We start from the raw sequence: 14,520 nt of genomic DNA, 5'->3' as shown, positions 1-14,520 counted from the left end.
GCTCCAAGTGCACGTAAATGCATCATAATGCCTTCAAAAGTGTCATGCCTCTACGTGTTGACGGTCGTTTGTTGGGCCAGCGCTCTGTGGTATCTAAGTATATCCAGACCCACGTCATCCTACGCGAGCCAACTGTCCGTGCCGGCGCGTAAAACGGCGAAAGCGCTCAAGAGCAACGCCACCACCCCCTTCGGCAACATCAGGACGCGTCCGCTGAACCCGCACACCTTCGATTTCATCATCAACGAGCCCAAGAAATGCGAAACCAACGTGCCCTTCCTCGTCATCCTCATCACGACCACGCACAAGGAGTTCGACGCCCGTCAGGCCATCCGGGAGACGTGGGGTGACGAGAGCACGTTCAGCGACCTTCGTATCATTACGCTGTTTCTTCTCGGACGCAGTACGGATGCGGTGCTCAACCAAATGGTGGAGCAGGAAAGCGAGATCTTTCACGACATCGTCGTCGAAGACTTCATCGACTCGTACCACAACCTCACTCTCAAAACGCTGATGGGAATGCGCTGGGTGGCAACTTACTGCAACCAAGCCAAGTACGTGATGAAAACGGACAGCGATATCTTCGTGAACATGGACAACTTGGTTTATAAGCTCTTGAAGCCAGCGACGAAACCTCGACGGAGGTACTTCACCGGGTACGTCATCAACGGCGGACCCATACGGGACATGCGCAGCAAATGGTACATGCCCAGAGACCTTTATCCCGAAAGCAAGTACCCACCGTTTTGCTCGGGCACGGGGTACGTGTTCTCGGCGGACGTAGCGGAGCTCATCTACAAGACTTCCCTGCACACCAGACTCTTGCATCTGGAGGACGTTTACGTCGGGGTGTGTTTGAGGAAGCTGGGCATTCACCCGTATCAGAACAGTGGCTTCAATCACTGGAAAATGGCCTACAGTCTCTGCAGATACCGTCGAGTTATCACCGTACACCAGATCTCCCCTGAGGAGATGCATCGGATCTGGAACGACATGACCAGCAAGAAGCATCTCAAGTGTTAGTCGAAGATGCCTGAGGACTTGTGTGTTTGTGCCCTTTTTAATACCCATGATGCAAAAGATGCAACTTGGAGCCTTGGGACGCGCCAAGCTCATATTGTAGTTCTTTCTTTAAAAAAAAAAAACGGTAACATCATCCTGGGGATTTTCAACAACCCGTGGATCACTTTGTTTAGCAGTGGGATGAGAATCGTTTGGGGAAATGTGCTATTCCTGTTAATATTATAACTGAGCCAGTCTGTAAAGGTTCAACATGCTGGAGTTTCTTTTAGTTGGGATGCACATTAAATGTGTCGGATGAAGAATGTCCTTGAGTGTTCACTTTTCTTTGCACATAACTCTGGCTGTACAAACGAAAGTTCCATGCAAACGTTGCTTTGTTTACTGTATGTGAAATCGCCTGCATACTGTTTGTTTACACGTTCAAAAATGTCTTTTCTTGGAAAAGATAACGGCGATGTATAGTTAGTTATTTATAAGAGGTATACAAATTATTTTCTTACTCCTAGAAGTTGAAAACACCATTGCTTCTGAACAGCTGACTCATGTTTGTAGTTCTACTGTAAATCTGTATATCTAAAGTCATTAACGCTTGGTATCATCTAGTGAGTATCTACTGTACATGGTCAACCCTGTAGAAACGTTGCTTATGGAACGCAGTGTTAATGTGGGATATAATGAAGCACTTTGGGTGGGTTGGATTATTTTTCCTTCTCTGGAATTTTATTTTAATTGAGGCCAAAATGTGATTCACATGCGTTTTATTATTTTTTGGATTTATTGAGGGGATGTGGCATTTAACTGTGAAAACAAAAATGAACATAATCCCCATGGGTACTATTGTATTATACTGTGTATTTTTTACATAAAAAATATATAACAATGTACATTGATCTTTTTGTATACGTTTTGCTTATTTATATTCAAAGATTAGTCAAATAGGAAAATAAATTAATCATTTTATTCTAGTAAGGACAAATGATCAAAAATGATTAAGACATGTTACAAAAGATTTTAATTTCAAATAAATGTTCTTTTGAACTTTCTATTCATCAAAGAATCCTAAAGGAAAAAATGCATCACGGTTTCCACTAAACAATGTTAAGTAGCACAATTGTTATCAACATTGATAATAATAAATGTTTATTGAGCAGCAAATCATCATATTAGAATGATTCCTGAAGGATCATGTGACACTGAAGACTGGAGTAATGATGCTGAAAATTCAGCTTTGATCACAGGAATAAATTACATTTAAAAATATATTACAATAGAAATCAGTTATTTCGTTTATTGACTGTATTTATCAAATACAAAATTGATTTTAAAAAAAACTAAAGAAATTAAAAATCTCATAAACCCCCAACTTAAAACCCCTTTAACCATTGTACATTTTATTTAATGGCAGCAGCAATATTACAACAGACACTGATGTTCAATAAAAACTAATATGCCATTTCTAGTTCAAATTTTTCAGAAAATGTGAGAATTTTTTGCAGCCTGTGTAGCAAGTTGTAAAACTTTTGCTTGCTTGGAAATTAAGAGTTTCTAACATTTCAGTCAAATTTGTTTAACCTTTGAATTTGACGTCTTGCCTTTAGATGAACGTGTTTGATTGTATAAATGTGTTGTGGATTTCCAGCAGTGTCCAACCCACTTTTATCCTCGGAGGATTCCGCCAGTCACCTGTCCTGCCAAATGCCCACACTAGTGCCTCTTGGCAGACTGGTCAGGCAGCTCGAGATGTGCCAGCCGGTGGTCTTGCCAAACTCCGTCAACACCCATGACAAATAAAGTCTTTGGCGTTGTTGTGTGTGGCATAATGGAGCAAGTGCTTTAAAACAACCGATTTTCAATCAGGACTGGGTCTATTATGGGATGCTTTCCAGGAAGGCTGTTGTCAGGGTGGGATTAAAAGCAATGGGCATCCCTGAGTGAATATCGTGTCAAAAATGGCACTTACCTTGAATAATGGAACACTTTGGTGTCCCATTACTTTGAAATGGCACCTTTGACCTTTGAGGTATGATCCAACAATTAAAATCACACATCACTGACATAACTGATATTTATATATGTATAGTCACAATTATAGTTTGTATATACACACACACACACACTTCACTGTCATTTCTTGTGTTAAGTTGTGTACCCAGGAAGTGACATCATTGGACTCCTTCTACAGCATGATGGAAGGTAAGAAAATAATCTCACTCCATTTTCTCAATTGTTTTAAATACTTTGGCTCTTTGCATGTATTCCAAGAATTGTATTTCAATGTATTACCAAGACTAAAAAGATCATGAAAAAATATCTGATGCATTTACTCTAGTTGCTTAAAATGACTATTTTTAAGCTATTGCAAAGAAAAATTCAATTAAAATCCAGTTAAATGATATATCTGATTTTTTTTAAATAAATAATATAATGTAGATTATGAGAGGCAAAAAATTTAACTATTTGTGAAAAATAAATAACAAATATAATACAATTTTATTTTAATTTACCACAAGCAATAATTGTACTATTACTAAAAAAAATAAGATAAAGTAATAATATAATAAATATTATTATATGTATAGTGCGGACCAATATAAAAGACGAAAAACGTACTAAAATCGTCCCATCATTACCCATTTCTCTTTCAGATATTTGATAAATTACCCAGCCCTAGCTAGTTCAAGTACTCGCATAAATGCTCAACATAAATCTGATGGTTTTCTACCATTTCATGAGGAGACGATTAGATACTTAAAAACTGTAATGAAATCTCTTTCTGGGGGTTTGCCGGCGGTAAATTATGGCAATTACAGTATAAAAACACACACACAGAGGCAGGCAAAAGATAAAATCATAATCACATTATACGGTTAGGATCCTTTTTCTTCCAAAACACAGCCATGCTCCGGTTTAATAGTAGCAATTCTTTTTTTATTTGTTGTACCTTCGCAGAAAGTTTATATTCTTCGCTGATTACAGAAAGGGAACATGGGCTGAATAGTTAGGGTGAGTACACGCATGGTATATAGAAAACACAAATCATAATAATAATAATAAAGTAGCCTATTTACTTCACATTATTTACATTTGGGCTGAGAACAAAATAATTTAATAATTCAAGCTACTATACTGGTTTTGGACACACAGATGGCTTTTCTGTCATTCAGTAGTAGACATTTGGTTTCCTTTACAAAATACTTCACGTTTGCTGATAGACAGATGCATTCTGGGTTCAAAAACAAAACACATTCTAGTGCTGTAAAAATGACGCATGACCATCGACGGTCTTTTTGTAAATACAACACATCAGGATTAAGTGTGTGTAGTGGTAGCGATGACCTTGTTTGTCACATGACAAAGCTTTAACAGGTTAAATCTGGATAGTTACGTCGAGTCGAAGCGCCGAAGGTGAAATCAAAGTGCATCAGCTGTTAACTTCAATGCGAGCCATCGACCAGTGAAAATACTATGGAAGAATCAGCGTCCTTCACGTTCAGTGTCAGTAGAACAGCTTCAAGCATGTTACCTACATCTCTTAGGCACGGATTCAAAGAAACAAAAAAACAAGGCACCTCTAGCATTGAAGCATCAACACTGTCCCGAAAAAATAAAGCAGCACGTTTGCACATGGCAGCATTCGGTTCAGTCCTCTGGAAAAAAACAAATGAAGAAATGAAATATTCCCTTATTTTTCATTGGACATCAGAAGATCTCTATATACAATACAGTTAAAATGTGCTAAAATAAAGAGTCAGAATGGAAATGTGCTTTTTACATTCAGAGGGAGACGTCTCCACTTCAGTTTTGTGGTCTACAATCTACGCATCAGATAAGCTACTCTTCCACATAAAAACAAGAGGACGTGAAATAACAAAATAATTAAAAAAAAAAAAAATTATTATTAATAATAATACGGTAAGAGCTCTGCTGAAAGCAGAGGTAAAACACAAAAACAATCATAATAATTGTAAATATAAAATAAAAACTTTCTTTTTTGTTTTACTAGCCATTGCCTCCTGAGATGATGGGCTCCTGCTTTGAATTCTGGGAAATGGGTGCTGGAATGTTTTGGTGAGAGACATTGGAAATACAGCTTCAGGGAAAGAGGACGTGTGTTTGAATAAGAGCGCTGCGTTTGATTGAACGAGTGCAAAGATTCTGAGGGCGAGGAGAATGGGGAGGAACAGGAACAGGAACAGGAACAGGAAGTGTGAGTTGCAGCGGTGTCGTAGTGAACCCCGTCCCGTCGTCTCCTGCAGTGTTCAGTCTCGTCCCTCTGCTGTGAGATGAGATGCTATCAGGTGATGCTCAGCTGGGCAAAGCCAATCAACTTCACCTCATCTGGGATCTCTGTGCTGTCACAACCAGACGCCTGGAGACACACACACACACACACACACACACAGATACGAATGCAGTGTTAATGCAGCTGAAACAAATCACCGCCTTTGTGATTTCTGAAGCATTATTTAAAGGAATGTTCTGGGTTCAACACTTTTGTCAGCATTGGTGGCATAATGTGGATTTCCACAGACAATAATTTGACTATTGGTAAATAATATAAAATAAAATAATAATACAAAAATAATATGATAAATATAATGTGGCACAATGTAGACTACCACAGGAAATAATTTGACTGTTTAAAAAAATGTATTAAATATTATAATATAATAAATATAATGTGGCATAATGAAGGCAACCACAGCCAATAATTTGACTAATAAAATAATACAAAATCTAAAATAATACAATAAATATGTGGCGTAATGTAGAGTGTCACAGGTAATAATGTAACTACTAGTAAAAAAAAAAAAAATATTAAGAAATATATAATAATATAATGTGGCACAATGTAGAATTCCGAAATTATTATAATTTTTTATTATTATTTTTACTTATAGTCAATATTATATATTACTGGTGGCATTCTACATTATGTATATATATATATATATATATATATATATATATATATATAAAATTATATTACATCACATTATATATATATATATATATATATATATATATATATATATAAACAGGTAGTAATATATTTGACTATTAGATTAGAATAAAATAATAAATGTAATAAAGTACTTACAGACTTTATAAAAAATTATACTCACTGGCAGGAGACTAGCTCTCTGCTGTCCATTTTTTTATTTATTATAATACTATTTATATTAATATAACTTAGTTAAATGTGTTAATATTCATGCATAGCATTAAAAAATCGTATTTAAATTTAAAATGTAATTAAAATTAAAATGTAATAAATAAAAAAAAAAGATAAAAGGGAATTGTATGCAATTGTGTGCTAAGCAGTTTTATGCCTAATACAGTATTCGTTATCAACATGCTGATGGATAACTATCAAATCAGTCATATATGAGCTTCTGTTTAAGTTACGATGCCACCTTGGAAGACTATGTAGGGAAGTAGACAGCAATGCATCTCACTAGCTTTCACAAAGTCAACCGCAAATTCCGCAACGCTAGTAAACCAGGGAAACTTTAGCACAATATGAGGAAGGAGAACAGAAAAAGAGTGTTTACATGGTGCAAACTCAACAGGACTTACGGTACATCAGCAGTCTCGCCTCAGAAAGCACTGTGTTTAGACAACTTTACCGCAAATTAAGAAATGCAGGAGCTTTAACAGCAATAGCAGCTTCTCATTTGTGCTTTTAAACCCTTTAGAGCACTGGACCACATTTACTTGCTGAAATGAATAAATAACCAACCCATACTTGGTAATCAACATTATGCAACAAAAATAGTGTTTAAATTGCACTGAATCTGAATAATTCCCCTCTCTAATGGTTACTAATTGCATACAATTTGACTTAAAGGGATGAAAGGAGGAGAGAGCAGAGCATCTTATCACAGGTAACACACAGCCCGAGTGTGTGGAGGACATCGATCGCTCGCTCTCTGCTGTCCGTATTCTCTGGAGGAGCTCAGGGTCAGACGACTGATCTTAGAGAGGTGTGTGTGTGTTAGTGAGTGTCTGCTAAATAAGAGGCACTATGACCCGTAGAAAGGTCTGCCCATAAAACTCCTCTCTGACGTAACTCATCATAACATTTCTCCTGGGTGAAGCATCATGAATTACTCAGTGAAGGAAGTGCTTCTTATATCACTCTGTGTGTGTGTGTGTGTGTGTGTGTGTGTGTGTGTGTGTGTGTGTGTGTGGGTGCTTACACATGCATAAAACCCTCTGATGGACACATAATGTAGATGCTGATATATTATTAAAGGTGATGTGTGGAAATATTAATAAGCTTAAAGGGGTCAGAAATTACATTTTCCCTTATCTTTTGACATATTAGAGGTCATTGTACAGCTATTATTAAAAACCAATCTCGGAAAACGTCTCGTTTCGGATTTTGTCACATGATAGTGCGGTAGATGCAGAAGATGATGAACGCCTACTTCTACATCACTGCCTCTTTAGCCCCGCCCACTGATCTGCACGTCATGTAGGAGTAAATACGAGAGAGACGCAAGTACACAGGATTACTCTAGCAACAAAAACGATAGAGAATTACAAGACATTTTGAAGTGCTAAGTTGTGGATAAAGTCTTTGCATTGTCCTAACATTAGGAAAGCGTGGATGAACTTTATTTTTAACGAAGTTCCAGATCGTGTCAGTAAAACACTGTTTGTTCACTTCATTTTACTGCAGATTCGATTTTAAACAAGACACAGGCTGTGTCTGAAATCGCCCCCTATACCCTTAAATAGGGCACTATTTGAGGGAACAGCCATTTATAGTGGTGTCTGAAACCATAGTGGACGATATCGAGTGCACTCATTCAATCCCACAATGCACCACAATAACGAGTGTACAACCGGTGTACGCTCAACGGCTAGAGAATACCCATAATGCACTGTGAGAGTTGAGCATCAAATGAATTCCCGTGTCTGACCAGAACTTTGCGCTCGCATCTGAATCATCCATCCATACATTTTCCAAACGACTGGTCCAATGTGGCTACAGTGTAATATCATACAGGCATAAATTAATTTTTAGTTGATTATTTAATTGTTTAATTATACATGCTAGATTCCATGACAGCCTTTCCAGCGCACTCAGTGTCTGAATTCACTCACTCGATTTCATGTACTCCTTCAAGTGAGCTATATTAGTGGACTAATGTAGGGAATAGTGAATAGGGGGTGATTTCGAACACAACCACAGTTTGAAGCATGTTTTTCAGAGAAAATATAAGAAGATGCAGTGACTTTATTGTATCAGACAGTGTCACAACACACAAGTGTGAGTGTTTTTACAACATGTCACTATTGCTTTGTCTGTTTCAGATCATTTGTTGTGTACTCACTTTACTGAAAGTAATATAAAACTAATACTAATATAATGTAATAAAATACAATACTACCTCACAAACACATAATAATTTAATATAAATAAAGATGATTAATTAAGACGAGTGTCTTTGGTATTTGAGGTGTAGGTTTGTTCTGATTCACTGAAACTGAAACATTTCATTTTGAATTACATGGCTGAATTTCACCAGTTGCCATTTTTCAACATCATAATTGTTCAAAACAACTTAACACGTGTAGAAATATTTTAATATATAAAAGTTTATGTGCAATAAATTCTATGTTGAATCAAAAAAGATAAGAAAAATAAGCTGCCTTTTCTATAGCTACTTTTTGTGATGTCTATTTAATGCTTTTCTCATTTAACACTAATGATTTTACATTATCTTTCTGGGGGCAATTTCTCAGCCAAATTTGATTTGTGATTAATTATCTTAATCAATCGCCACATCATGTAATTAATAAAATTGTAAATCGCTTGACAGCCCTAAAATACATATACATCGTTTTGTAGATAAAAAAAACAAAAAAAACACTCATTATGAAACGGATAGTTCCGGTCCTAAATGCTGATTGGTCAGTTTTGCAACTTTTGGTTACATGATGCAGTGTCACTTTTGCACACCCTTGTGTTGCATTATTTATCCACATTAAAATCTATGTATTTTCAGCGTTCTCTATTGCAGCTCATGTACATGCACAAGCCACAGAGCACAACATAATTCTTCTTCACGGTTCAATATCCAAGCAGAATAATTGTCTGAGTTCCACACAGTGTAGTCAGGGGTGACATTAATAAATGAGATCGAACGACCAGGCTGCCTGAGATATTCCCCCCTCACACACACACACACGTGCGCCGTGCCGTCTACAATCCGCAGATTTCTCAGCTTTAATGTGGAGTAGTTTTCTAATCATGTGATGTGGAGTTCTCTCATGGGACGCTCAAGCTCAAATTAAACAATAAAACTCCACACGTCCTAATGTGATTTTCTAAACACACCAGGTGCGAGTGAGAAATGCATTGTGGGGGTTTTGTGGAGGGTTGGAGGGTGAAGTTAAGGGTAAGAGCTAGCAGATGCTGTAGAGATAGCTCTCAGCAAAAGGCTGCTAACGCGCAGATGTTGTTTACCGCCAACTCTCGGCTCCATCTAAAGGAGTGATTAAACACAGGCGTCCCGCCGCATTGGCCAGTCCACCGGGACCTGCTCTTAGTGTTAGCGTTTCCTCTGGTTCATCTGAGATTTTCTCACCATCATGTTGTTCCAAACCTGCTCTTTTCCATATAACAACAGCTAGCTTACAAATCTTGTTTGCACTGGCATTCAATTGAAATAAGGAACCTTCCAAAACTGAAACAAAAATAAAGACAAATTACATGTCTGCCCTTTTTGGAGCCTGGAAGCCACTAGAGTTGGCGATATCATGCTAAATAAAAAAATAATGCCATAAAATAATGCCAAGTTTTAAAATAAAAAGTATTTTTAAAATATGTATTTATTAAGTTGTTTCATTGCAATGTTCATGATTATAAAAAAAAAAAAAATATATATATATATATATATATATATATATATATATATATATATATATATATATATATATATATATATATATATATATATATATATATATATATATACACACACTCACCTAAAGGATTATTAGGAACACCATACTAATACTGTGTTTGACCCCCTTTCGCCTTCAGAACTGCCTTAATTCTACGTGGCATTGATTCAACAAGGTGCTGAAAGCATTCTTTAGAAATGTTGGCCCATATTGATAGGATAGCATCTTGCAGTTGATGGAGATTTGTGGGATGCACATCCAGGGCACGAAGCTCCCGTTCCACCACATCCCAAAGATGCTCTATTGGGTTGAGATCTGGTGACTGTGGGGGCCATTTTAGTTCAGTGAACTCATTGTCATGTTCAAGAAACCAATTTGAAATGATTCGAGCTTTGTGACATGGTGCATTATCCTGCTGGAAGTAGCCATCAGAGGATGGGTACATGGTGGTCATAAAGGGATGGACATGGTCAGAAACAATGCTCAGGTAGGCCGTGGCATTTAAACGATGCCCAATTGGCACTAAGGGGCCTAAAGTGTGCCAAGAAAACATCCCCCACACCATTACACCACCACCACCAGCCTGCACAGTGGTAACAAGGCATGATGGATCCATGTTCTCATTCTGTTTACGCCAAATTCTGACTCTACCATCTGAATGTCTCAACAGAAATCGAGAATCATCAGACCAGGCAACATTTTTCCAGTCTTCAACTGTCCAATTTTGGTGAGCTTGTGCAAATTGTAGCCTCTTTTTCCTATTTGTAGTGGAGATGAGTGGTACCCGGTGGGGTCTTCTGCTGTTGTAGCCCATCCGCCTCAAGGTTGTGCTTGTTGTGGCTTCACAAATGCTTTGCTGCATACCTCGGTTGTAACGAGTGGTTATTTCAGTCAAAGTTGCTCTTCTATCAGCTTGAATCAGTCGGCCCATTCTCCTCTGACCTCTAGCATCAACAAGGCATTTTCGCCCACAGGACTGCCGCATACTGGATGTTTTTCCCTTTTCACACCATTCTTTGTAAACCCTAGAAATGGTTGTGCGTGAAAATCCCAGTAACTGAGCAGATTGTGAAATACTCAGACCGGCCCGTCTGGCACCAACAACCATGCCACGCTCAAAATTGCTTAAATCACCTTTCTTTCCCATTCTGACATTCAGTTTGGAGTTCAGGAGATTGTCTTGACCAGGACCACACCCCTAAATGCATTGAAGCAACTGCCATGTGATTGGTTGATTAGATAATTGCATTACTGAGAAATTGAACAGGTGTTCCTAATAATCCTTTAGGTGAGTGTATATATACGTATAAAGTCATATTTACAAGAATAAAGTAAAAAATTAATCATACACTTTAATATCGTAATTTTGACTATTTATTTTGACATTAATTCAAAATATAGGTTTATTAATCTTGTAATGTCACAGCTTTATTATTGAAATGTCATGACTATTCTCATAAAAGGCCTATTTGGAGATTATTTTCAAAACAATACAACTTTATTTCGTAATTTTACAATTTCAAAATCTTTTTTTTTCTTCTTTTTTTTAAAACATCATACGTAAACATCATAATACTGTTTCAGCATTATTATGATGTTTATTTGTAAAATAATAATATTGTAATGTACATTACATTTTCTTCATATGTGTTCCATAGAAAAAAAAAAGGGTTTGGAACGACATAAGGTCAAGTAAACATTGACAAAACTTCTATCTTTGGATGAACTATATCTTTAATACCACCATGGAGGACCTCACATTACATGAAACGTATCTATTGGGATTCAATCTCACCAGAAGATTCATGTGAATGACGTCGTATCCAATATAACGGTGTCCACTTAAAAGTGGATTAAAGTGCCATCTATCACCACTATCTGTCTCTAATCCTCCACAGAGACTGAAATATAAAAGTCCTGGGGAAATATGAGCAGAAACTGCCACAGGATCCTGCCGCTGGGGCCGGGGTCTAATGCGCTCCCTTCTTCATCTATATGCATTTAACAGTGACATTTTAATTTGTGTATTCATGTATCTGCCAGAATATCCCAGTTCTGTCATTTTTTTTAGCGCATTAAAAGGCATCATTAAACACTCTCCTAATATTCGCTCAGATTTGTCATGTGTTCAATAAGGAATTATGTAATGAAAATTCATTACACGCTGTCAAAGACGTGATTTCAGCAAATAATGAATGAATGGCTGTGTGGGACCTGAGGGATGTATGCTGTTATATATTCAATGCACAATGAATTTGCAGAAAGTAAATAAACTGCATCGTATAAAAACAGACTGCATTCTCTACAAAGTCCAATCGTTCATAAAAAAATCCTTTCATAAAGACTCCACCTACAAAGAACAATTTCAAGCCAATTCATTAAATATCTGAGTGTAACTAAAAAATGTTTATGAATATTTTACAATTAATTTCCATGACTTTTCCAGCCCTGATATTCCCCCATTGGAATCCTGCAACATTCTCAGTGACATTTAGCATGTGAATACTCACCAGCTTAAAGGTCAACACTTTATAGGTAACTGGGTCTTCTACAATCTTCTGAAGGTTAGCAGCCACTGGGAAAACGTGTAGAAAAAAATACTGACAGTGAGCAATATGTTTAAACAAATGATATCTTGATATTCAGTACCTCAGTATTCATGTATTTGCTCTAAAAAGGCTTGAAGCCGGGGTCTCGATCTCAGATTACCCTCTAGCCAAATTGTGTGTAACCGTGAATATTAGCTATATACATTAATTGGTGCGGTTATAGCATTACTGATGCATGGACAGAGTTGAGCGACTCATCTTACCCTTATACCTAGCATATTGCTCTGCATGTTTAGTGGACTAATGACCCCTGAGATTGTTTCCTTTTGCAATTTTCTCCTTTGCAGGAGAGCTGTTATCAGCCCCATTTAAAGTCCAGAAACATCATGAGCTGCTCTGATGCAATGATCAGAAGTTATTTACATTTTTCAGCCTGCTTTGTATTGTAACAATATCAGTAATATACAGTGAGGAAAATAAGTATTTGAACACCCTGCTATTTTGCAAGTTCTCCCACTTGGAAATCATGGAGGGGTCTGAAATTGTCATCGTAGGTGCATGTCCACTGTGAGAGACATAATCTAAAAAAAAAATCCAGAAATCACAATGTATGATTTTTTAACTATTTATTTGTATGATACAGCTGCAAATAAGTATTTGAACACCTGTCTATCAGCTAGAATTCTGACCCTCAAAGACCTGTTAGTCTGCCTTTAAAATGTCCACCTCCACTCCATTTATTATCCTAAATTAGATGCACCTGTTTGAGGTCGTTAGCTGCATAAAGACACCTGTCCACCCCATACAATCAGTAAGAATCCAACTACTAACATGGCCAAGACCAAAGAGCTGTCCAAAGACACTAGAGACAAAATTGTAAACCTCCACAAGGCTGGAAAGGGCTACGGGGAAATTGCCAAGCAGCTTAGTGAAAAAAGGTCCACTGTTGGAGCAATCATTAGAAAATGGAAGAAGCTAAACATGACTGTCAATCTCCCTCGGACTGGGGCTCCATGCAAGATCTCACCTCGTGGGGTCTCAATGATCCTAAGAAAGGTGAGAAATCAGCCCAGAACTACACGGGAGGAGCTGGTCAATAACCTGAAAAGAGCTGGGACCATCGTTTCCAAGGTTACTGTTGGTAATACACTAAGACGTCATGGTTTGAAATCATGCATGGCACGGAAGGTTCCCCTGCTTAAACCAGCACATGTCAAGGCCCGTCTTAAGTTTGCCAATGACCATTTGGATGATCCAGAGGAGTCATGGGAGAAAGTCATGTGGTCAGATGAGACCAAAATAGAACTTTTTGGTCATAATTCCACTAAACGTGTTTGGAGGAAGAAGAATGATGAGTACCATCCCAAGAACACCATCCCTACTGTGAAGCATGGGGTGGTAGCATCATGCTTTGGGGGTGTTTTTCTGCACATGGGACAGGGCGACTGCACTGTATTAAGGAGAGGATGACCGGGGCCATGTATTGCGAGATTTTGGGGAACAACCTCCTTCCCTCAGTTAGAGCATTGAAGATGGGTCGAGGCTGGGTCTTCCAACATGACAATGACCCGAAGCACACAGCCAGGATAACCAAGGAGTGGCTCTGTAAGAAGCATATCAAGGTTCTGGCGTGGCCTAGCCAGTCTCCAGACCTAAACCCAATAGAGAATCTTTGGAGGGAGCTCAAACTCCGTGTTTCTCAGCGACAGCCCAGAAACCTGACTGATCTAGAGAAGATCTGTGTGGAGGAGTGGGCCAAAATCCCTCCTGCAGTGTGTGCAAACCTGGTGAAAAACTACAGGAAACGTTTGACCTCTGTAATTGCAAACAAAGGCTACTGTACCAAATATTAACATTGATTTTCTCAGGTGTTCAAATACTTATTTGCAGCTGTATCATACAAATAAATAGTTAAAAAATCATACATTGTGATTTCTGGATTTTTTTTTTTGATTATGTCTCTCACAGTGGACATGCACCTACGATGACAATTTCAGACCCCTCCATGATTTCTAAGTGGGAGAAC

General features: G+C 37.8%; 2 protein-coding genes across 3 annotated transcripts in view; one reads left to right on the top strand and one right to left on the bottom strand.

The window, feature by feature from the left end:
- Positions 1–6: 6 nt before the first annotated feature.
- b3galt1b (UDP-Gal:betaGlcNAc beta 1,3-galactosyltransferase, polypeptide 1b) lies at positions 7–1,913 on the top strand. The gene has a single exon (XM_084121586.1). It carries the CDS (start codon positions 28–30, stop codon positions 1,021–1,023), a length of 996 nt encoding a protein of 331 aa, XP_083977712.1. The 5' UTR covers positions 7–27; the 3' UTR covers positions 1,024–1,913.
- A 2,016-nt stretch (positions 1,914–3,929) lies between these two features.
- The window catches only part of stk39 (serine threonine kinase 39), a 71,654-nt gene continuing 61,063 nt past the window's right edge, over positions 3,930–14,520 (bottom strand). For both annotated transcript variants that reach the window (XM_084121360.1, XM_084121359.1), the window contains 2 exons: positions 12,456–12,520; positions 3,930–5,392 (listed from right to left, as the gene is read on the bottom strand). In XM_084121360.1, the coding sequence (XP_083977486.1) occupies positions 5,318–5,392; positions 12,456–12,520 (140 nt within the window). In that variant the 3' untranslated portion in view covers positions 3,930–5,317. The remainder of the gene's footprint in view (positions 5,393–12,455; positions 12,521–14,520) is intronic.

This window comes from Abramis brama (genome assembly GCF_963993115.1).
Source record: "Abramis brama genome assembly, chromosome: 8".
NCBI lineage: Eukaryota > Metazoa > Chordata > Actinopteri > Cypriniformes > Leuciscidae > Abramis > Abramis brama.
This window is presented reverse-complemented; position numbering and strand designations above follow the sequence as displayed.

What these genes read in the sequence shown, in the direction of transcription:
- b3galt1b (XM_084121586.1), top strand. Translation starts at nt 28, where the DNA reads ATGCCTTCAAAAGTGTCATGCCTCTACGTGTTGACGGTCGTTTGTTGG.